Genomic DNA, 25360 nt, shown 5'->3' with positions numbered 1-25360 from the left:
ATTCTGCTCCTGTCTTCTTGAATATTGGCTATCCCTCCCAATTTGGTGTCGTCTGCAAACTTGATGATCGTGCCTTCTAGCCCTTAGTCTAAGTCATTAATAAAGATGTTGAACAGAACTGGGCCCAGGATGGAACCCTGTGGCACTCCATCACTTCCTTCCAGAATGAAGAGGAAGCATTGGCGAGCACCCTCTGGGTCCGTTCACTTAACCAATTACTGTATTTTATTGTGAAGTTTTCCACCCTTCTTTCACAGCCAAATCTCATTTCCTCTTTCTGTTTATCTGCTGTGCAGACCAGACAGAAGCTGTCTCTGAGCTTCCAATGGCAGCTCAGTGCAGAGATTTCCTAGGCTCTACAATCCAATTACTAGTGAAGTCAATCAGTACTCACTCTTGTAACAAACATGCTACATAGAACATGCTACATGGATAGCTTGTGTGTGAAAACAACGTTCAAATACCATAGTTACTGCTAAAACAAAAAGAGGGCATCCCCTCGATAACTATTAGCTACTACTGGGAGTTCTCCCCATGCATTTTATTCTGCAGTTACACCTCTGTTTATGTTTAGGGGAGGTATTCAAACATGAACAATGACACCCTGATGTATTCTACCAGCAATATGCCAGGTTAGTATAACACATGGACCTTTTCTACTGAAATTCTACAAAGTCTGGGTATTATTTACAAGAAAGGGTTGTAATGAAGCAATAAAACGGCTGAAATGCCTTTCTTAGTAATGTGGGCCCTTGGTATTCAGAGATTGGTTCCAAGACCCTTGTAGATACTAAAATCTGTGTATCCTCAATTCCCATTATATATAACAGTGCAGTAAAATGGTGTCCTTATATATAAGGACAAAATCAAAGTTTGCTTTTTTATTTTTACAAATATTTTGAAGACATGGGTGGTTGTATCCATGGATGCAGAATCCAAGTATACAGAGAGTCGACTGTACTGCACTCCTGCTATCCGTATTATGGCCTAACATTAGACCACTGACGTGAATTTGTGACTGCAGTATAAGTAAAAAAAAATTCTAGTAGACTAAATTCAGTTGGATCACAAGCTTTCCAGGACTGTGTTAGAAATGCCCATACAATTCAGCGATTTAAGTGATCATTTACTTTCAAAAAGTTTAGTATTGACAAATACCATGAATTATTACAAAATCTGATTTATTTAGAAATTTGGTTCCAGAATCACCACTTTCCAGATTAAGACAATATTGCCAGTCTCATTATCCAAACACTACAGAGCGGTTTCTCCCACTCCTGCTTCCTGACAGCTCTTCTTTCTTTTCCTCCTGTGGTTTCTTCCCCAAGGACATGCTTGCCTTCCGAGAGCTGCATCTCACAGGCCACCTCTTGCCCCTCTTTGCCCGCAGCTAATCATTTGATCTGAACCAAGGAGCCGATTATCCATCGCAGGAGCAACCACTATAAGATGGCAATATGCCAAACGCATCGTCCTCACTCACCATGCAATGAAGGATTAAGAAACAGTCAGGGTGCCATATGTTTTTCAGGAGCCTGCTTATGTGCTAGATATAGGAAGAGGATACTGGAGAGAGCACTGACAAGGAATATCACATCAAACCAGCGGTGGTAGAAATTGAACTGCAACTCCCCAAGGACTTCAGTAATGATGGTGCGATACTCCAAGGGCATGCTCATCCGAATTAGCAGCACCGAAGACACAAAATACATCCCCTGCAAAGAGGAGAAAAGAAGCATCAGACACCCTGTTTCCCCCGCTGGATAAACAGATTGAAGAGGACAAGACGTAGCTTGGAAATAAATGGAAATAAAAGACATGGATAAATTAACATTTTTATTAAAAAAGAATAAAGGCAGTGGATTGAAAAAGACAGACTGGTCACTTTTAGAAAACTATCTTACGAAACATTAAAGACTTGAGTGGGAAATAATATTTTTCTAACAGTTCTAGGCTATTACAATTATAATAGTACAGGAGGAGGAACAAAAGCCACAAATACTCTTTCCCTACTTCTTCCCCCTCTCCTTCTTCCTTTCTTGTTCTTTTTCCTTTTCCCTACTTTCCTATACTTATATTGTTCCCCCATTTTTATGTATACACATCTTTTTCTTAATAAAAATCTATTTTAAAAAAAAAGAAGTAGCTTTTCTTCTCCAAAGTTCCACAAAATACTCACCATGATCTGTGCCAGCAACAAAACAATAACGTTGGAAGATTTGCTGCTTGAGATAGCATAGAAAAACTGTGGAGGAAGACAGACAAAAATCAGCTTACCAGAACATGTAATTACACACCTACATAGGAAGCAACCTATCATCAAAGACATATTAATATTTTTAGAACAAAACTAGAAAATAACTATATTCATCATATAAAGCACCAATTCCTCATACTTAACATGACTGTAGAATGGTACAGGGCTTGTTATATCACCAGTTTATTTAAAAGAGTCAACTAGAAAAAGTTAATGCTCAATCCAGTTATAACTAGTCATTGGAATTAACTCTTGATCTGTCAAATCATTAGGATGACTTAACAAAACTATCTTTTCCCCTCTAAGGGTATCACACAATGTCCTCCACATCCATCTGGGATCAGAAACAAGAAATTACTTCTTCTTATAGTTGCTATGTAAGCTGTTTTATTTTGCAATCAACCCTTCACATTCGCTGGGGTAAGGGGCAAAGGTCCACTGTGAAAGTGACAAAATAACTTTTCTAGAAATGTCTAGAAAATAACTTTTCTAGAAATGTCTACGCCTTATAGCAAAATTCTATGGTCAATTTCCATTAGAAACAGACTATAGAATTGGCTTGGCACACCTAGCGATTCCTAGAGAAGTGTTCTTTCTAAACTCTACAGGTCACTCAGCATGACTAGAGAAAGCTGACCATAGAGTCACATTGTAATACCTAGAGAAAAAAATTAATCAAAACTGTGAATAATCAAATCTGCAAAAGTCAAAACAGCAAATGTGGAGAAACAACTGTAAGTGCAAGTGGTCCTAATTATGTCCAGGTACCCTTTCACACAGGCAAACAATATAGTTTGTAACAATTTAAGTGAAAACCTGGAAAAAGTTAGAGAATCAGACAATAAAAGGTTGGTTAAACAGGACACGGATGATAGCTCTATTCGAAAAGTTAACTTATACTAAATTAGCAAAATCGAAACTATCGGAAAAATTAACTTATAAATCAAGATCAGCAAAAGGAAAACTGAAAGATCTATCTGATAAAATCTGGAAGCCATTTATTAGCTTCATGTGGTAAATTTAAATCCCCAAACATCCAAGAAAGATTGTGGCTGAGCAATTAATAAACACATTACAATAACTATATATAATGGGTGAAATTAGAATAATGGTAATAACAATAGGTTTGACAGAGCTGTATTTTTATAATGCTACGTAAGTAATGCCTCCCATTACTTAAATGGATTGTGGTATAGATCTAGAAAAATAAGATGTGATAAGACAACTGTATTGTGTTTTAAATGTCTTGGAATTAAAAAAAACAATTCAAGGACTTGCAGTGACTGGGAAAAATGTACTACCATCTTGAGAATAGCTATCCATGATTCTTCCAATCCATATATGAATACATAATGCAGATGTCATGATCAATACAAGCTATATGACCCAACTACATATATATTACATGATAATAATGTCATCATGCCATTGAATGTGCTGTTAATATGGCCAGGTTTCTTTCAGGTTACTTTCTACTTTCTGATAGCCCCTCCAATGTTTTATGCATGCAAAACAATGAGCAGCACTGCAGAACTGTCACGCCTGCCATTTTCCCCACTAATCCTGTCTGATCTGAGAAGCTAAGCAGGATCTGGCTGGTTATGGAGACTGACAAGGAATGCCAGGTGTTGCAGACTTAATTCAGAGGAAGGCCACAGCAAACCTCCCTCTGCATGACCAGAAGGGAATATAACAAGCACCAATAACCTTCATATTCCAAACACACATTCAAAGAAAAGTTTCCGTTACTGCCAAGAGCAAAAGGTCTCAGAATAAGCCAATGTTTTAATTAAATTACTAGAAACACTTGAAACAGATATTCTACTACACAACACCGTGATTTTCTAACTGTACTATCTTCTTCTTCATTCACATAGTTGTTTCCGACTCTTCATGACCAAATGGACCAGTCCACGCCAGAGCTTCCTGTTAGCCGTCGCCACCCCCAGTTCCTTTAAGGTCAAGCCAGTCACTTCAAGGATACCATCCATCCATCTCACCCTTGGTCTCTTTCTTTTTCCTTCAATTTTCCCCAGCATCATGATCTTTTCCAAGCTTTTCCCTGTCTTCTCATGATGTGGCCAAAATACTTCATCTTTGCCTCTTAATATCCTTCCCTCCAGTGAGCAGCTGAGCATTATTTCCTGGACTGGTTAGATCTTCTTGCAGTCCAAGGCACTCTCAGGATTTTCCTCCAACACCAAAGTTCAAAAGCATCTATCTTCCTTCGCTCAGCCTTCCTTATGGTCCAGCTTTAGCAACCATAGGTTACTGTGAGGAATACCATTGCTTTCACTATGCGGACCTTCGTTGCCAGTGTGATGTCTCTGCTTTTCACTATTTTATCGAGGTTGGTCGTTGCTCTTCTCCCAAGAAATAAACGTCTTCTGCTTTCCTGGCTGCAGTCTGCATCTGCAGTGATCTTCGCGCCTAGAAATATAAAGTCTGTCACTGCCTCCACATTTTCTCCCTTTATTTGCCAGTTATCAATCGGTCTGTACTATAAAGTAACATATAACTCTGATCCCTGAAGTATAAGACAATATGATAGAACGACACATTACTGGAGCAAGAAGATGGAATCAACCAAGGAGTTTCAACTTTAGGGGGGTCACTCCTATACAGATCTATCTACTTAAGATCTTACAAAAGGACTCAATTCTCCCATTCACACACTCCTCTTTTCAACTATGTGTAACAACATGTCCAAACTTACCTTTGTAAGTGTTATCAATAAACCCCTGATAGAAGTGACAATAATTATTCCAACAAGAATAAAGGAAATATGCTGGGACCAGAATTTTACCTGCAGTGACATGAAGAGAGAGAACAGTTAAACTCTAAAGAGTGGTTCACAGCTCATTTAGCATTAACATATAATCTGCCTAGATATAAATTTCAAATATTTTAGTTGAACACATATAGTTCTTCGTAGTATTGTCCACACAGTCAACATGGAAGTCAGAGTTAATTTTAGACACAAGAAACAGATTACACTGGCCAATCTGTTTTGGTGCCTCACATGTTAGTCTCGTTTCTGGGTATATTTGACCTGCTAATTCCAAAAATGGCACCAGCTTTCCCCTATCAGCTCTAGCTTTTGAAATACAGAATGTATGTTATATACCAGTCTTCATTTGCTCACTTATATAAAATCATGATAACCATATCTAAGAAGGTAGAGCTGATGCTGTCTATCCAAGGTAATTTTCTGAATCAGTGTCCCAAATAACTCCAGGAACAGGCCTAAAAGTCAAGACACAAATACATTTTTTGCTGGGCTGTGTTACAGATCAAGTCACCCTCTTGCAAGAAAGACTGTAGTAGTCATTGTTGCTATATCTCACCTTTTCCTCAAAATTGGAACTCATGGCAGTTCTCAATATTTTTTTCATTTCATTTTTATTCATGTCTAACGAAATAGAAACTCAAAGGGGGTTAGTTTTTAACTCCCCTTGAGTCCCTATATTGGTAAAAAAGTTAAATAAAAATAAAATATAACAACAACAACAACAACATGCTATTAGCATCTGTCAATAAGTACTGTATTACAAGATCATGCAACCTTTCAAGAGCCCATATTAACTCACATATTATCCAGCTGTGAACCGAATAGAATGCATTAAGTATAAAGGAACATTACTAAAAGAAGTTGAATTTTTATAAGTGCTCACATCAAACTGAATCCCCAAGTAATTCACAGTAATCTCAATTCCTCTTGTAACAGGATCAGTCTTCCCAACTCTGTCAAATACAATATTAATTGTTGCCTAAAAGGGGAGGAAAGGGGGAAAAAACATGATACACAATACTGTCACAAGAACCATCATAGGATATATGCATGCCTCTTCCATAGTATGTTGCCTAGCTGGGTTACACTGTTCAGCGAAGATGTATACTGTAATTATAAAGCAGAAGATATGCCATTTTGTCTGAAAAACTATCTTTTTTTAAAAAAAAACTAAGACGTCACACAATTTTTAATATGAAAATGCTATTATGCACTTCTAAATAGGTAAGAGAAAATGCATGCCAATCTATGTCCACATTCATACTTCATGAATGGGGTGGAATGAAGAATAGAAGTCAAGGATGTACTAAGAATCTACAAAAATGCAATTGTAAGAAAAATAATTATCTCAGTAATAGTATTACATACCATAAAAATTTTCCAAACACAGTAGATAGAGAAAAAGTAGCCCAGAAAGTTGAAGTATTTCCCTTGGAATGTCTTTGAATATTCTATTCTTTCCTGCAGAGAGGAAACGTTTTTCAGTTCCATGAATCATTCATTTTAAGCTGGCATGTCTTACTTACTTCATTGATTTTGCGTCAATAAAACAATTAACATGCCATACAGACCATGTGACACACAGAGAGTGTACATGCTGACCTTTTTACAGCTGCCAGATTAAGATTTGCCAATGACAAAAAAAAATCAAATTACACAATAAAAAAAACAAGCCTAGAGTTCCAGGCTTCTGGGAGTGCCTTTATCTCACAAGGCCGCAATTTCTGCCTATGACAATATTACAGGTTACGTTAAAATGGCATGAATCCTCCAGCCAGCATTACCACTGCATCCTGGAAGATGATGGGAGTTGTAGTGTAGGAAGTATTTTCCTTGCTCTGAGTAATGTGTGCATTCACTATGTAATGAAGGCCTTCACATAAACAAATTACTTTCTATCCAAGCAGCAAGACCCACTGCAATACACATCATTTCCATGTGTATCGTCCATGAAAAGGTTTGAACTGGGCAATGGTCTTGATAATCAACACTTTTAAGAATGGGGGAGGAATAGTGAGTAGATAAACTAAAGCTCTCATAGCACATCCACCCACTGGATGTTTTCTAAATTTGCTCCCTTGTTTTCTCCCACTCTGCCGTTCCTTTTACCCACCCATTAGGAATGAGAGCAATCCCCTTAGCCTGCACCTTGGTAGCATGCAGGTCAGCCGTCTCCAAGAAAAGCTGACGACTCAGCTCCTCCAGAGCATCTACCTCCTGCTGGATAAGTGCCAGATCTGGCAAACCGAGGTCGTTAAGGGCAAAGTTCCATTTAGTATCTTCTGAAACGATAGATAGATAGATAGATAGATAGATAGATAGATAGATAGATAGATAGATAGATAGATAGAGATAGCATACACTTCCAGTTTCCTTTCACCCCTTCAATAACTGCAGATTCACCAAAAACTTTTCAAAATTATGATTCAACAAAGGCATACAGTATACAAAGACCCAGCCTCTTCTTTAAAGCACAACATAGTTTACTTTGCAGTGGAATTATTGTGCAAATTGCTTGAAATTCAGCAACCTAAGCAATTTCACCAAATACAATAGGCAAAACTCTAGTTGCAATCAGCTTTTGGCCTCTCACAAATGGGAACTGGCTATGGCCTCTTTTTCTCAATATTACATCGCTATGTGCAACCTGATACTGTGCACTAACTAGATATTCACAACTTATAACCCAATTTGAGATTTGAGTTAAACTCAAACTCAAAGCATATGGGTACAGCATCTCAGCTAGTTTGGGGACTTTTCTCGTTCTTCTCACAGCCTTTCTTTTCATAGCCAAACGAGGAAATTTGGAGAATTCAGAAGCATTCAGACTTCTCTGGCATTTTAGCTGGCTCCAATAAAACATTTATCAGCATTGTTACTTTTTAGTATTTATCTACTACAGATGAGAAATTGTGCACCACTGCCACCTGGAGGATTGAAATGGATGATGCAAATCAGATGCTGTATTTCTATGGGATAGCACAAATGGGAAATATCCTGTAGGCATACCCTTAGCTGTGTATCCGAACCTCTCTTTTTACAAGACTAATGTGTCAGTATTGATTAACATAACTTGGTGGGAAATAAATGTTGTGAGACATAGCCAAATATTGAGAGCCAACTGCAATTTACATTGTGGTTGACTTTTCTTTCTTGTGTTTGAATATTTTAGATAACATCCGTGATCTCAGCATTGTTTAGCTATGAGGTGTAATAATTAGTAGATAAGTGAGGAAGAAGCTTTGCATAATTGTACATACTATATAGCTACTACAATATTTATTCCATTTCCCCCCATAGCTTCTCAGACAACTTAATCATCTTTGAACTACTTTGCAGTTCACTTTTCGTGGATTCGCTGTTTTGCGGTTTTTCAATAATTCTAAAAGACTATTATAAATCATAAACAATTACAAGGAAGGGAGGAAGGAAAAGCCAAAGGGAGAGAAAAGGAGTCCAAGTGGCAACAGGAGGAGAAGGAAGCGATTTATCAACACACAATTGGTTGACAAAGACTTAAAATAGTGTATAACTACTTAAATAATGTATAAATATTAAAATAAATAGTGTCCCTACTTCGCGGATTTTCACTTATTGCGGGTGGTCCTGGAACCTAACCCCAGCAATAAGTGAGGGAACACTGTAGTGCCATTTCTCTTAAGAAAACAGACAAATGTTCGTATTTACAGGAGAAATGGCAGTTCCATACACTATCATTTATGACAACCGCAAGCTTATCAAAAGAGTAAATGTCCCATTGTAGCAAGTATTTTGCAGTCCCAGATTTGTTGTCAATTGATGTTGACTTTGACTCATGACATCCCTGTCTGAAAGACCTACAAGAACCCAGGTTATCATCTGCCCTGCTTATGTCTTGCAAATTCAGGGCTATGGTTTCCTTCACCATAAGGCAATCTTCCTCTTTTCCTAAAACCTGGACGGTTTTAAGCAGAGGCTACTCAATATTGCTCTTTTTGGCTTTTAGTGAAAGTGCAGGCTTGATTTACTCTAGGACCCATTTATTTGCTGTTTTACTAGTCTTTGGTAACAAAAGCACTCTCCTTTAGCATCATTTATGGGTTTCTTGTCAGCTTTTTTACTGTCAAGCTTTAACGCCCATACATAGAAAGAGCATTGGATTATTGTTACATTCTGCAAGATATACGACACTAAAGAACTGCAGGTAAGAACTTCTACATAGCCTACACATTAATAATGATCTCCTCACATTGTTTCATTTAACTACCTGACAACCCACCAATCACTTTTCCAAAGCAAACCATAAAGGATACTTTCACTGCCTGATGACGATGTTGTAACACTTTTTATCATCCCCCAGAAACCACTGGTTTTGTTGTGTACTTCCCCTCTCTGGAACATGTTTCTGTGAACCATTGCTATCCTGATTGGGAGGAAAAATCGGGTGCTTAAAAAACATGATACACAAACTAGAACCAAAATAAAACACAGCACACACGTATAGTGGATTTGATCCAGCTTCAGTCATTTTAAGAGGACAGAGTGAAATTAAGGAGAGATAAGTTAAATCATGACTAACTCATTTTCCATTAATTTTATTTTAAGTCACTGTCACACTTTAGAAATCTAAATAGGGTAGGCATTCAACATTTTTGAGGCTTAGGAATGCCAGATCCCATCAAAAGTGAAGAAAAGTTGTTAAGTCCCACACACACATACACAACAAATATGCATGTTACTGCTGCAAAATTCTCTGCCTCGCTCCCAAGCCACCTCCGACACATCTTTGATGCCTATGCCACTAGCCTTCAAGTCTTCCTGCATATGCCTCCTAGGACAATGAAAGTGATGCAAAAATCTCTCAAGAAGAGAACAATGATTACATGAGAGAGGATTTTAGCAGCACTGTGGTATGGCTGAACTGAATGACATTTCTATTATCATTCAGACCACCAGGTTATATTTTGCTCACTGGGGAATCTAGAAATCAAGACACTGATTTTACTATTTTATCCGTGTGCTTTTAAACTGCCTTCACAATTACTATATTTGTTTGTGTGTGTGAGCATGTACATGCACCTTCAAGGCACCTGTTGACTTCTGAATGTCATAGGGTTTCCTTAAACAATGAATACTCAGAAGTAGTTTATCATTTCCTTCCTCTGTTCATTTATGGTGAGGGGTTGATTCATGATTTTTAAAAATTGAATCAGAAGAAAAACTTAACAAACTCTTGACAGTATTCAAAATGCCTGACCAGAAACTATTTTGGCAGAAGAAATAAGCCATATTTGTATGCCACAGTTCTCCTGAGCATAGGAAGGTAATCTTCACTTTATGAATTCTGGACAATCCCTTTAAAGCTTTTCAGTTAATACTTCAAATTCTAGCTTCTTACAAATAATAAAAACAAAAAATAGTAATTTTGAACTTACACAAAGTTCATTTAAAGAATAAAGAACCTCTTTTCTCTACAAACAGGAGACTGGAAACAATACATGCTTTTCCAAAGAATTTAAAAAAAAAATCCTATTACATTCAATGAATTACCTCATTATATACAATTCATCATTTTAGCTGTTTTAATTACTATTTGATGGTTTACAGTAAGAATAATTTGTCTACTGGCAAGTCATTCTCCTGATAAGATTTTAATCCCAAGATGTTTGCCTCACCTTTTCTTCTTGCTGATGATCATGTCCATAGTTTGGAGGAGTCGGCGTTCCAAAGCTAGAATATCTGCATCTGTCACATTCCTATAAAAAGACAGGAATATAGGGCTATTGGTTTGATTTTGACTTTCTAGTACTTCTCTAGAGGGGTTTAAGCAGAGGCTTGACGGTCATCTGTCAGCAATGCTTTGATGATATTTTCTTGCATAACTAGGGTATATCAGGACTAGATAGCCCTTATGGTCTCTTGCCAACTCTATGATTCTACTCTCTAATAAAAAGAATGGACAATTCAGTCTAGCCATGGGCCATCCTTGAACTAGAAATTGCTAGAAATCCTTCCTTTCTTGCCTCTATCCTCTGTCCCTTGTTTTACCCTTTGGGGAGATAAAGTGGAGTAGTAGTAGTAGTAGCAGCAGCAATAATAATAATAATATAATTTTATATTATAACATATTATAAATATTATAAAATATTATAAATATTTTAAAATATTATAAGTATTACATTATTTAATACTAATAATAATATTCTCAAAAGCAAGCTCAATGGAGGCAACACCATCAAGTCCATAAACACCTGGGCCATACCTGTCATAAGATATACTGCTGGCATTATAAACTGGACACAGGTGGAACTGGACAATTTAGACAGAAAAACAAGGAAACTCATGACCATTCATCATTCACTGCACCCTCGCAGTGTTGTTGACCGGCTATATCTGCCTAAAAAATCAGGTGGCAGAGGACTCTTACAAGTAAAACAAGCAGTCAAAGAAGAAGAACATGCCCTGGCAGAATATGTAAAGCAAAGTGAAGAACCTGCTTTGATTGAAGTCAAAAATCAGAAACTCCTCAAAGCACAGCAGACAAAAAACCAGTACAAGAAAACCGCACTACAAACTAGAGCTGACAGCTGGAACAACAAAACACTGCATGGAAAGTTCCTTGACAATATTGAAGGAAAAGCTGATAAGGAGAAGACCTGGCTATGGCTCACGAATGGGACCCTGAAGAAGGAGACAAAATGCCTGATCCTTACAGCCCAGGAGCATGCCATCAGAACAAATGCAATTAAGGCCAAGATTGAAAAATCAGCTGATGACCCAAAATGCAGACTGTGCAAGGAAACCAATGAAACCATTCATCATATTTTCAGCTGCTGTAAGAAAATCGCACAGACTGACTACAAACAGAGACACAACTACAGTAGAATCTCACTCATCCAAGCTAAACGGGCCGGCAGAAGCTTGGATAAGCGAATATCTTGAATAATAAGGAGGGATTAAGAAAAAGGCTATTGAACATCAAATTAGGTTATGATTAAGCACCAAAACATCATGTTATACAACAAATTTGACAAAAAAAGTAGTTCAGTACGCAGTAATGTTATGTTGAAATTACTGTATTGAAAACATTGACTACAAAAATGGCTTGGATAATCCAGAGGCTTGGATAAGCGAGGCTTGGAAAGGTGAGACTCTACTGTATGTGGCCCAAATGATTCATTGGAACCTATGCCTCAAGTAACACCTCCCAGTAGTAAAGAACTGTTGGGATTACAAACCTGCAAAAGTATTGGAAAATGAGCATGCAAAGATACTGTGGGACTTCCGAATCCAGACTGACAAAGTTCTGGAACACAACACACCAGATATCACAGTTGTGGAAAAGAAAAAGGTTTGGATCATTGATGTTGCCATCCCAGGTGACAGTCGCATTGACAAAAAACAACAGGAAAAACTCAGCCGCTATCAGGACCTCAAGATTGAACTTCAAAGACTCTGGCAGAAACCAGTGCAGGTGGTCCCGGTGGTGATCGTGTGATGCCTCATGGGCCCTGTAGTCCTGTTCCTAGTACTATTGTGGCAGATGAAGATGAAAACATGGCTGGAACAAAGCCGGCGGGGGAAGCCAGCGACCGGGCGTAGAAGGGCTCGCCAACCCGGTCAAAAACTCCACTCAAGAGCCGCAAACGGGGGTCCTATTTCTCCTGGTGGTCACGCTGTGGTCAGTGAAAAAAGGACCCGTCATGATCCATGCCATGATAGACTCAGGGGCAACAAACAATTTCATCGATAGGGACTATGCTGACTCTCTGGGACTACAATATCATGATTTCAAGAACGCCCGGGTGGTGCAAGCCATAGACGGCCGACCCCTGAAGACAGGTCCAGTAAGCCAATGGACCGAGCCCACCAGAATGTGGATAAGAGAACACATGGAAGAAATCTCCTTCTTCGTTACCGAGGTCCCCCATTTCCCCGTGATTTTGGGTATCCCGTGGCTGACACTCCACGACCCAAACATCTCCTGGACCAACAGAGAACTGCAGTTCGCCTCAAGGTATTGCCAAAATCATTGTCTAGTAGCCAAGGTCTGCCATGCCACAGACGCAGAACCCATCATCACCTTGCCCAAGAAATACTCGGACTTTTGGGATGTTTTCAATGAAAAGGAAGCCGAGAAACTACCCCCACATAGACCCTATGACTGTGCCATTGACCTGGTGGAGGGGGCCCCAATTCCGCGAGGACATCTCTACTCCCTGACTGAACCAGAGCAAGAAGCTCTCAGGGAGTTTATAGAGTCAAACCTTCGCAAGGGGTTCATCAGACCCTCTCAATCCCCAGCCGCTTCCCCAGTGATGTTCGTGAAAAAGAAGTCAGGGGACCTACGCTTGGTCGTGGACTATCGGGCACTGAACAACATCACGAAGCGGAACCGCTACCCATTGCCATTGATCTCAGACCTATTGGACCGACTCCGAGGGGCCAAGGTTTACACCAAACTGGATCTTCACGGGGCTTACAATCTAGTTCGCATAAGAGAAGGGGACAAATGGAAAACCGCCTTCCAGACCAAATTTGGATTATACGAGTCCCTAGTCATGAATTTCGGATTATCCGGAGCCCCCGCAACTTTCCAGCATTTTGTCAACGATATTTTCCAAGATTATCTAGATCGGTTCTTGATCATATACTTGGACGACTTTTTGGTGTTCTCGAAATCACAAACGGAACACGATCAGCACGTCAGAATGGTGCTACAACGATTGCGGGATCATGGACTATATGCCAAGTTAGAAAAATGCGCCTTTGATTTGCAAGAGGTAGACTTCCTGGGATACCGCGTCTCGCCACTAGGACTATCCATGGACCCAGCAAAAGTTTCGGCCGTATTGGAATGGCGGGCGCCAACTAACAAAAAGGAAGTTCAGCGCTTCTTGGGGTTTGCAAACTACTACCGCAAGTTCATCCCAGACTTCGCTCGCTGGTCTGACCCAATCACCAGCTGCATCCGAGGGAAACAACCTTTCCGCTGGACAGAACAAGCCGAGCAAGGGTTCCACCAGCTAAAGCAGCCAATTCTACAGCACCCTGATCCTAAGACCCCTTTTGTTGTGCAGGCTGACGCCTCCGATGTAGCAATTGGGGCTGTGCTCATGCAACCAGTGGGAGAACATCTCCATCCTTGTGCCTATTACTCACGACAACTAACAGCCCCAGAGAGAAATTATACCATTTGGGAAAAAGAACTCTTAGCCATAAAGGCAGCCTTTGAAAATTGGAGGCATTGGCTAGAAGGGGCCAAATTTCCCATTGAAGTCCATACTGACCATCGAAATTTGGAGCATCTAAGGACCGCACGGAAGCTAAACCAAAGGCAGCAGTGCTGGGCTTTGTTCTTTGAACGTTTTGATCCATTATGTGACTCCAGCTCAGACCAAGCAAGCAGATGCCCTGTCACGGAAACCAGAATATGCAGCAGGGCGCAAAGACACCTCAGAATCACGATTGCTGCAACCCGAGAACTTTGCCACGCTCACAGTGGGAAACACCAAATCCACTTCGATTGAGCCAGCTCTTCCTAACCCAGAATCCCTTTTCACTCAAGAGATTAGGGCCAGTCAACAGACAGATTCCTGGGCTCAAGAACAGATTCGCCAAGGACTACGTTTCCCCTTCTCACTCAAGAACGATCTATTATGCTACAGGAACCATGTTTACATCCCTCCAGGTCCCGGCAGAGAAAAGGCACTTCATTTGTGCCATGACAGCAAGCCAGCAGGACATTTTGGGTTATTTAAAACCATGCACTTGATCCTGCGAGATTTCTGGTGGCCCAAGATCCGCAAGGACGTGGAGAATTATGTCAATACCTGCCCTGTATGCCAGCGTTCCAAGACACGAAGGGAGAAGCCGTCAGGGCTACTGCATCCCCTTCCCACTCCTTCTCGCCCATGGGAGATAATCTCCGCGGATTTTATCACTGATCTACCACCCTCCCTTGGATTCACCACGATTCTAGTAGTGGTGGACCTTTTCACCAAGTTGGCCCATATTATTCCCTGCGATGGCCTTCCCACGGCCAAAGAGACTGCAGATTTATTCCTTCAGCATGTATTTCGACTACATGGATTGCCCAAGAGTTTGGTCACTGACCGTGGATCTCAATTCACCTCTCATTTTTGGAAAGCCCTGCAAAAACTACTGGGCATAGACTCTCGTTTATCTTCAGCTCACCATCCCCAAACAGATGGACAAACCGAGCGCACCAATGCCACTTTGGAACAATACCTTCGCTGTTATGTAAACTACCAACAGGACAATTGGGCTTCACTATTACCTCTATCAGAGTTTGCTTACAACAATGGTGTCCAGAATTCAACTAAAGAAACCCCGTTCTTTGCATACTACGGTTTCCATCCTCGATTCTTTCCTTCTGTCATAGAGACCTCAGAAGTCCCTGCAGCGGAGGATTGGCTGCAGGAACTCACAGCGGTACAAGAACTCTTGCACCAGCAACTTGATCAAGCCAAGGAGGACTACAAACGCCACGCTGACAGCCATCGCCAGCCTGGTTCCGAGGTCAAGGTAGGAGATCGGGTTCTGTTGTCTACTCGCTTTTTGCCCTCCCACCGTCCCTGCCGGAAGTTAGATGCCCGTTTCATTGATCCCTACCCAGTGGTGGCGCAACTTAACCCCGTGACTTTCAAACTCCAACTTCCGCGCTCCATGCGCATTCATCCGGTGTTCCACCGTTCCCTGCTCCTTCCGGCGGATGGTGTTCGCCCCGACGCGAGCCGGCCGCCCCCCGCCCCTGTTCTAGTGGACGGAGAGGAGTTCGAGGTTCAGGACATTTTGGATTCTCGCTTCCATCGCCGCCGCCTTCAGTATCTCATTGACTGGGTGGGTTTTGGCCCCGAAGAACGCTCCTGGGAAGACGCTTCCACGGTCCATGCCCCCGACCTGGTCCGCCGCTTCCATCAGGCCTACCCTTCCAAGCCGCGGCCCCGCGACTCTCGGGGACGGGCCCTGAATGAGGGGGGCCTTGGGAGAGGGGATAGTGTGATGCCTCATGGGCCCTGTAGTCCTGTTCCTAGTACTATTGTGGCAGATGAAGATGAAAACATGGGGTTTTCGCCGGTGCAACAAGAGCCGGAGTCTCTTCACCTGCCGGATGTTGATGTTTGCCCTCAAGAATTCAGTAAAACAGGCCTTGGGCAGAACTCCCCTCCGTTTCCCAGGAAGGAATCTTATTCTAAAGACAGAGGAGTTAGAGAGGCCCAACGGAGGAGTTTACGGATCGCTGCCAAACAACAGGCTGATTAGGCCTGCTTCCCTTGGGAAATTCTAAGGAGTCTTGCATCTGGACAGAGTTGGGTTTCGCTTCTTGTTCTCTAGGGAAAAAGAGTTGTTGGCGGGAAAACGGGACCCAATATAGGTGTTTGGCGCGGGAGATTCTTTGCGGAGTCAATTGATCAGCTTCAGGAGAGAGATCGTGTGTGGACTTCGTAACCCCAGTTCCTTGCTTCCCGGATCAAGCTTTCAAGCCTTTGCCTTGCCTTGCTGTTTAACCACGGACCCTGCTCCACGCTTCACGTTTTGCCTTGTTTCTAGTCACGGACCTAGTCAAGAACCAAGTTTATTTCCAGCCTTGTTGTCAAGCTTCATTGGACTTCCAAGACTCTGACATTTCCCCACTCTTTTGCTTGGCAAAAGTGTGTGTTTCGGTCAAGTGGATTAAAACTTTGAACTCTAATATCATTTATTGGACAATACATTTTTGGACTATATTTGACCTCATTTGAAAGGTCTGCTTCTGAACTATATTCTTCACTTGTTTTTATTGCTTTTATATATTTCCTTAATAAAGATATTAGATAGAGATTGGCCTCCGTGTACGGATATTGGTGCCCAGCAGCCAGGGGTCTGACAGATCGGCACATTGGGTGCCGTGCCAAAAGATCTCAGCCGGCATTTGGAAACAATAGACATTGACAAAATTACGATCTGCCAACTGCAAAAGGCCACCCTACTGGGATCTGCGCGCATCATCCAAAAATACATCACACTGTCCTAGACACTTGGGAAGTGTTCGACTTGTGGTTTTGTGATACGAAATCCAGCATATCTATCTTGTTTGCTGTGTCATAAAATAATAATAATATCATCACTTCCCATGGGATATGGGAAGAACCAAACAAACAGAAATGGTGTCGGGGTGCCAATGGGCCAAGTGCTCACCAAAGCCCTCATCTGCAACCACCCAATGTTTCCTAGTTCCTTCCCCAATCCCATCTCAATAACCCATTATGTTTTGGTTGCTACAGTTGACTGTCAAGTTTCAACAGCAAATCTCTCTTCCTCCCTGCTTGCATCCAGCCCAGGAGCAACTATGGTAACTTAAAAGAGCGGAAGTCTGCTTCTCTTGTAGAGAAGAAAGACTACCACAGCGTTGTACCACCACCCCCTCTTTTAAGTACAGAGCTTGCAATCTCTTTTGAAAGTTCCTTGAGATATCTTCCTGAGAGCAAAGGAGGGAGCAACTGCTTATTTATCCAAGGCTGTTTCCATAATCCCTAGAAGCAAGGCATTTTGGACTCGCATTTTCATATCCCCCTCACTGCCAGTTGTGACATTTTTCCATGGCTCATTATTGTTCTATTCCTGCAAAATTTGTTCAAATGGATTCTGTACCTTTTGGATACAAACTCCGCAATTGTTCCTAAATTGTACTGTGAATCCTTTTTAAATGGCCATCTCTGAGATCTGCCTTAAGTCCCACTCTGGGAGAAAGGTGACACACAAATGAAATGAAACAAATAAATAAAAAATCACCTTAGAAAATAAGACATATAAGTATATGGACAATTGACTGCACCAAATCCAGAAAGCAGGGCCATAAGGGTCACCCCAATCACTCCCACTCGGCTGATAAGCTGTTCTATGGATAGAATTCCTGAAGAAAAGAAAGAGTATAAGCTTTGTTTCATTAGCACATTCTTCAGAATACAAAAAAGCAGAATTGCAGTTACTATTATATCTTCATCTGTATAAGTAAGCTTGTTTCTGATATCTCAATAGATGTTCAGTTGTTTGATATTAAGATATGTTTTTATCAGATAACTAGACAATTATCTCCATGAATAGCATCTCAGAAATGCTTACAACAATACCTTATTGAGAAGCTTAACTTACTGGGCTACAACCCTGGCCATTAGTAAAAGGTTATAGGAATAATAGTTCATCAACTTTTGAAGGGTCCCAAGTTTCCCAAAAGGGGAGTGTAAGGAGGAGACAGTGGAGGGTCTCGCCCTGAAGTTAGAAAGAAGCTCTTCCTTTAAAACACCAGCAAAATCCAAGGACGCTGAATCAATGCAAGCATGGAGACAGATGTGGAGTAATTGGAAGGAGGGAGGGGGAAGTGACAGGAGAGAGATAAGAGTGGGAGAAGAAGGGGGAGCTCCATTGGATTTGAGTTGTTAGTGACTGAAATAAAGAAGTTACTGGGAAAATTACAAGCAGCCATCGGAGTCTTGTTTGTTGCAACTAACTGCCAGAATGGATAATGCTGGACCCTTTCACACGGAGTATATGAATATTTAATTTCTTTGAAATTGTTACAAGTCACCGATGTGGTCAAACAATCAGTAACTTAGAGTGCAGTCTTTTAAATCCAGAAGTATTACAGTATATGAAAGCATAATGGCTAAGGAGGTTTCTTCAAGCCAGCTGTTACACTAGTCTGGCAATTCTTTTCCCCAGTATGTCAGGACCCATACTACTGTATTTCTTCTATTTTAAGACATGCTTTTTTTCCACATATAAACATCTCTGAAAATGGGGTACGCCTTAGAATCGCAGGTGCTTTATATATATAAAAATAAAGCTTTTTCTGCTGGTAGAATCAATGAAATATTGTATATTTGTGTTATATTTGCAGTTTCCTAGCAAATCACCATGCCCTGTCAACCAATGGCTTTCAGAACAGCAGCACCTAACAGAGCAAGTAAATCAAGATATTAATTCACAATATTGCTTTGGCCAACTATTTCCGTTCATGAAGACAGAAACAGTTACTCTGAATTACTGATTACCCATTAAAGGTTTTCTGTCTGAGATGTTCAAAACTGCAATTAGTGACTGCATGTTGCATTGAACCCCAATTGACTGGTTCTGGTGCGCAACCTATAATATACAACTGCAAAAAGCAACTTATTTTCTAAGAACAAAGTCAAGCTAAGATTTAAAAAACAAATACAAACTGAAACTATCAGCATAGTATTCTCACTAGAAGGAATTAATTTTAGAGGCCAGGATGCCCTTTGAAGAGTGTGCACTTCCTAAATTTAGGGAAGTAGCAGGAAGAGCACTGAGCTTTACTTAATAATAATCAGTGCATTTTAAAAAATTGTGAAGCCTAGAACACTTTCAACATCTTTACAAACAAACACATAATTGCATATTGCTTGTGTTAAAATTCAGTTACTAATAAAGATTTATTAAAACCATAAAAAGTATTATCTAGATATCATACTTCCAAAGTCTATTAAAACATAACATGGTACTAAGCCCAAGTGAATACAGTGAGACTTGGGTGCAGTGCAAACCACCCATGATTTTTGACAACCTGACAAAACATTAAAGGATGCCAGTTCTTTTCACCCACAGTTAAGATATCATACGGCATGGCATGTACAGTGGTTTGCTTCAGGAAGTTAGCAAGTGAAATATTTTATAAAACTCACCATGTTTTGGACTGAGGATAGGAAATGGATCTCCCAGTTTCCAGAAGAAATACATAAATATTAACCAGATAATACAGGCAAAAATCAGCCTGTGCTTGTGCACTAAAATTAATAAAGAAAAAGAAAAATAATTAAAATTATCATCTGTTACACACAGTGTGGCATCTGTCATTTTGGGCGATGATTCAAAACATAGCTGCCAGAACAGTCCTTCAAAGCAAATGCATACTTACACAATCGGATGTTGCTCACAACAAAATAGCCAATATAAAAGGGGACCATGAAGACCAGAACAAGCAAAATCACACAGAGGTTCAATTTCCAATGAAAATATCGTGAGCTGAAAATAAAAGAAAAAATTATTAGTATCCGTTTTTCTTAACCCATTCCCGTTCCCTTCCTAACAAGGTCATATATAGCTTCATTAAGCCAGTTATATTTGGATAATGTGGACCCATTTCAGTTTGGATTCTGATTGGAACATGAAATTTTGACTTCTTCACTTGCCTCAGTGGATTACTTATATTATGAACTACATCATGTGGCTCTAATACGGGTTGGGATTTCTCACTGGATTTTGATATAATTCATATCTTTATCCTTCTGGATTGCTTGGACTAGACCTTCGGAACATTAATACAGTTGGATAGATTGCATGGACAGAGAGCAGGATTCCTGAAAGTTAGGGGAAACATTCTGTCTTCCCAGCTGTCCAGAAATTTCAGAACACAGAACTGCATTAATGTTCTTTGTCACCTGAATTCAACAACCTTCAGCTTGAAAATGTGGTGAATCAGGGCAATGAAGCTAAGATTAAACCGGGGAGCTGTTGTTTACTAAGAAATCAGAGTCAAATATTAAGATTCAGCCTATTCTTAAACAGTTCATTGTCACTCTGAAAACTTAATTCCATAGCTTGGGAGTAATTCTTAATCCAACTTTGTCAACAGATCTCCAGGTAACCCCTAAATAGCAAACAAAATGTAAATCTCAGCACTGAGAAGCCACACAGAGAATATCTATTCTTTTGCTAATAACTCTGCCAGATGTCATGAATGTCCAATTATTTAGAAGGCAGATTTTATCTCTTAACCACACACACACAAATCAGAAATGCAGTTATAACATTTTCCCAGGTACCAATATATTTTTGCTGGCAATCCAAGATGCTTTCTAAAAACTGTTTGGCTTCTACCCTCAGAGATAAATAATATGTAAAACTGGTGGCACCTTCACCAACCATTGTCAGAAATAAGGTGTTCATCAGTAAGCAAATGCAATTTATAGCATCACTATGTTCTACAGAAAAAAAACTCAGTGACATTATTGAACTGAGGTTATATAAATATAGCTACATATATTTAGGGATCAATAAGTATTTTGAATCCACTGGTTTCTAATTGCCTGAATATAGCTGGTACAGAAAAATCTTGAAACTTAAGTAATTTTAAATTGAACAAAAATAGGTGATAGAGTCCTTAAAACATTATCATATTCCCTACAATTTCTCTGGCGTCTTATTTACTGTTGGGAATGTTGCCAAACACTATGAAGCAAACATTGTTGGAAAAACATCTCATAAAACAGCCTAGCAACCATTTTTGACATTTTTAGTTCAATCTCCCTGCTGCCCACTATTCATATTTTACAGACAAAAAGTCACTTTTAAAAGCTATGGCCAAGCAAACAAACCCATTAACAGCACAAAAGCACAAAAAAGTTTTAATGGTAGTTGTTATACCTACCTGCTACTTAAGACTCCTAGAATCTCAAAAATAATAAGTTCAAACATGGTGCAAGAAAAAGCAAATGTGACTGAAAAGACAACCTGTACAACATATTGCCGGACCTGTAATAAAGGAAATGGGGCAGAATCAAAACTAATCTTCATAATATATACAATATTCATACCCAAAAGAAACACGTAGATCAACATGGATTTAAAAACACAGAGGAACCTATATTTGAATAAACCAAGAAGAAAGAGAGATCATCTTCATGGTTAGTTTTTCTTCTGATAGCTCCTTTCTCTGGTATTTCATTGCTTTTTGTCCTATGTTAATACAAAAGTCCTTAAAATAATTCAAAAATAAACTCAAAATAATACTCTCAGACAGAAATCTAGCAAAATACAAAATTTTAAGAAATGCACCACAGGAAGTATATTTACTTGTATGTATCTCACTGAGTTAAATTGGGGTTACTCTCAAGCAAATGTAGATCTATAAATTAGTGACCCTAAAAAGGCAAGTGGTTTTGCCACATTTTGTATATTTCACATAAGTATTTTCTCTTTCAAATAGCAGCAAAGTTATCATTAGCAGCCACGGTCTAATCATCCCCACCTCATAGTCTTTGAAGAGTTGGCGCATGAAGAACAGCCATCCAAACCCAAAGAACAGGATCTACAGTGGGAAAGAATAAGAGCAGGTGATGTTTAGAAAATGCTGAAATCTCAAAACATCTTAGAACATTTAAGAATAGTTTTGCTATGAAAGTAAGATTATACTGAAATAAAAATGTTATGTGTACTAAACCAGGACTTCTTAAACTTTTTCCACTCATGACCCCTTTTTGCCCAAGAAATTTTTATTTGACCCCAGGTATATAGATTTATAAAATAGGTATAAAAATCAAACCTTTACTATAATAAATCAACATTTGCTAGGGTTGCTAAACAGGCTGATTTTCCTTTCTATGGAGTACAGTTGAAACATTTTCTGCAGAGTCCACTATAAGCACTGCACGTTATTGCTAGCATAAATTTTTCATGACCTCAACATTGAGCTAAGGGGACCCAATTTGGGGTTGGGACCCACAGTTTAAGAAGCAGTGGGCAAGACAACATATTTGTTCCTAATGGCATGAATCCATGACAATGATCACATCATTGTGGCTTCTTATAAGAATTTTTAAATCATCTTTATTTTCTTCATATATTTATATGCTGCTTCTCACAGCTTTCCATAAACATTTAATTGAACTAATATAAAACTATGTTAAGTACATATAAAGCACTCCAAGCAAAACTAAAAAGGCAGCTTTTAAAAAGTCTTGCAATATTAAGAAAACACAGACTGAAAGGTTTTTTGAAAGTTGCCTTCAAAATGGACATATATACTTCTTCCTGGAGAGAATTCCTAGGAAGAAATCTACAGGGCCTCCACTGAAAAAGCACTATCATTGTGTGTTTGAGTTATGTGTTGCTTGTTGACTTCAACCATCATCTTTGTTTTCATAGTTTGCCCATGCAAGCTGTGCACAGAGGTAGTTTTCCCTGTTCCTGTCTCTGAAATCCTAGATATGCTAGTATTCATTGGCAATCTCCCATCCAATTACTAATAAGGGCCCGTCCTGCTTGGCTTTGAACATCTGAAAGGATCTCTGTAATACTTATTAATGTATAGGACATACCGTAATGGCTGGATTGTGAGCAGATCCTCTGAATCTGACCTTCAGACTCAGCCAAGTAGGACTTTAAAGATGACGAACAACACTTCAAGCCCAGGAATAAGCCAGCAACCAATTGCACTGGTACAAGACATGGGTTATGTGATAGACTATTTCCTCATTTATTCACCTACCCTAGAACTCCTTCCTGTGGAAGGTCAGGCTGGCTCCATCCCTTTTGAATTTCCAGTTTAATGCTGTGCCTTTGTGTCTCTAGCAGGGATTTGGCCTTTGGATCTTAAAACTGGGGTGTTTTCAAAATTTGCTTTTAGAGCTGGTTTGTTGTTGTTGTTGTTGTTGTTGTTATGCTTCAAGCATTTTATTTGCTTATTAGTTAATGTTAAATTTCTTAAAATGTTTGTAGTTGTTGTGTACTGTCGAGTAGAACAAGAGGCAATAAATAAATACTTTAAAATACTTTAAAAATAAATAAAAATACAACCTGGGAGCTCAAGCCCCAAATTTAATTTTTATACCAGTTGTTGGGAACTATGGTAGTTGAAGTACAAAACACCTGGAGGGCCGAAGGTTGCCCATGCCTGAGTAGAATGAATGCAGGGTTGCTGTGAGTCTTTTGGGCTGTATGGCCATGTTCCAGAAGCTCTCTCTCCTGACATTTCATCCACATTTGTGGCAGGCATCCTCAGAGGTTGTGAGGTATGTTGGAAGCTAGGCAAGGGAGGTTTATATATAAATATCGATGTAAGGTCCAGGGTGGGAGAAAGAACTCTTGTCTGTTGAAGGCAAGTGTGAATGTTGTAGTTAATCACCTTGATTACCATTTGATGGTCCTGGGCCTCAAGGCCTGACTTCTTCCTGTCTAGGACAATCCTTTGTTTGGAGATGTTAGCTGTCCTTGATTGATTCTTGTCTGGAGTTCCCCTGCTTTTTTTAGTCTTGTTCTTTATTTACTGTTCTGATTTTAGAGGGTTTTTTAATACTGGTAGTCAGATTTTGTTCATTTTCATGGTTTCATCCTTTCTGTTGAAATTGTCCACATGTTTGTGGATTTCAATGGCTTCTCTGTGTAGTCTGATGTGGTAGTTGTTAGAGTAGTCCAGCATTTCTGTGTTCTCAAATAATATGCTGTGTCCAGGTTGGCTCTGCTATGGCTGAACTCTCTAGCTGAAGTAGTTTGCAGTGCCTTTTATGGTCCTTGATTCATGTTTGGGCAATGCTGCTTTTGGTGGTCCCTATGTAGACTTGTCCACAGCTGCATCGTATACGGTAGACTGCTGCAGAGATGAGAAGATCCCTCTTGTCCTTCGCTGAACGTAGCATTTGTTGGACTTTCTTAGTGGGTCTGTAGATAGTTTGTAGGTTGCGTTTCTTCAACAGCTTCCCTATGCGGCCAGTGGTTCCCTTGATGTATGAGGACCTCAGAGAATGCCTGCCACAGATGTGGGCAGGAGACAATGCTTCTGGAACATGGCCATACAGCCCAAAAGACTCGACAACCCAATAATTCCGGCCATGAAAGCCTTCAACAATACATAGAATACAGTTTGACCCCCACTTTCACTCCCATGGGATCCTGGGAGTTACACCAGCACTGACAGAGAAGGCTAAAGGCCTTGTAAAACGACAACTCCCAGGATTCCCTAGCATCGAGCCATGACAGCTAATGTGGTGTCGCACTGCATTCATGCTACAGTGACAGATGGCAAGAACAAAGGCCCCTCTCATTCGCTTCAACCCCTTTTACACCATCCACACCTGGAGAAAGTTGGGAGAGCCCATTACTTCTCCAGGCCTCATTTTGTAGTTGGCGAGTTTTCTTTCCCCCCAGGCCTGCAGAATGAAGCAATGGGGAAAGGTGGCTTCCCTCCGGCGTCAAAAGTGGTACAGCGCAGCCCTCCCTCTCTCCGCCGAAAGTGGTACAACCCATGCCTTCTAAGCGCCCCATTCGGCGAGAGGGTTCGACCATTTCCGAAAAGCGGGGGGGGGGGGGGGGGGGGCGGGGAAGACGAACTTCTCTCCACAGAACATGACTGCCCGGAGGGGCGTTGACGACGCCTCTTTACCTGAGAGACGACCATGATGCTGGAGTCGATCAGGAAGCTCATGGTGGAGCAGGCCTCCCCCCGGGCCCCCTCCCTGTTTCTTCTCCCTCCAGTCAATCAAGCTGCCTCCACGCTGTCAATCGGCGCGGCAGAAGGCGGTCTTTTTTCTAGAGGC

General features: G+C 40.3%; 1 protein-coding gene across 2 annotated transcripts; it reads right to left on the bottom strand.

The window, feature by feature from the left end:
• Positions 1 to 1164: 1164 nt before the first annotated feature.
• gpr89b (G protein-coupled receptor 89B) lies at positions 1165 to 25360 on the bottom strand. 2 transcript variants are annotated; one of them, XM_003219086.4, is made up of 14 exons: positions 25207 to 25360; positions 22078 to 22137; positions 21478 to 21581; positions 19966 to 20072; positions 19733 to 19834; positions 17823 to 17943; positions 10703 to 10783; positions 9341 to 9450; positions 7197 to 7285; positions 6417 to 6509; positions 5932 to 6027; positions 4974 to 5063; positions 2180 to 2245; positions 1165 to 1715 (listed from the first exon to the last, which is right to left on the bottom strand). In XM_003219086.4, exons 1-14 carry the CDS (start codon positions 25246 to 25248, stop codon positions 1509 to 1511), a joined length of 1368 nt encoding a protein of 455 aa, XP_003219134.1. In that variant the 5' UTR covers positions 25249 to 25360; the 3' UTR covers positions 1165 to 1508. The 2 variants fall into 2 exon arrangements, with proteins under 2 accessions (XP_003219134.1, XP_062831033.1); XM_062974963.1 differs by lacking the exon at positions 25207 to 25360 and adding an exon at positions 24899 to 25023.

This window comes from Anolis carolinensis, chromosome 3, assembly GCF_035594765.1.
Source record: "Anolis carolinensis isolate JA03-04 chromosome 3, rAnoCar3.1.pri, whole genome shotgun sequence".
In the NCBI taxonomy this organism is placed as follows: domain Eukaryota; kingdom Metazoa; phylum Chordata; class Lepidosauria; order Squamata; family Dactyloidae; genus Anolis; species Anolis carolinensis.
Note: the sequence above shows the minus strand (reverse complement) of the source record. Positions and strands in the feature narration are given on the sequence as shown.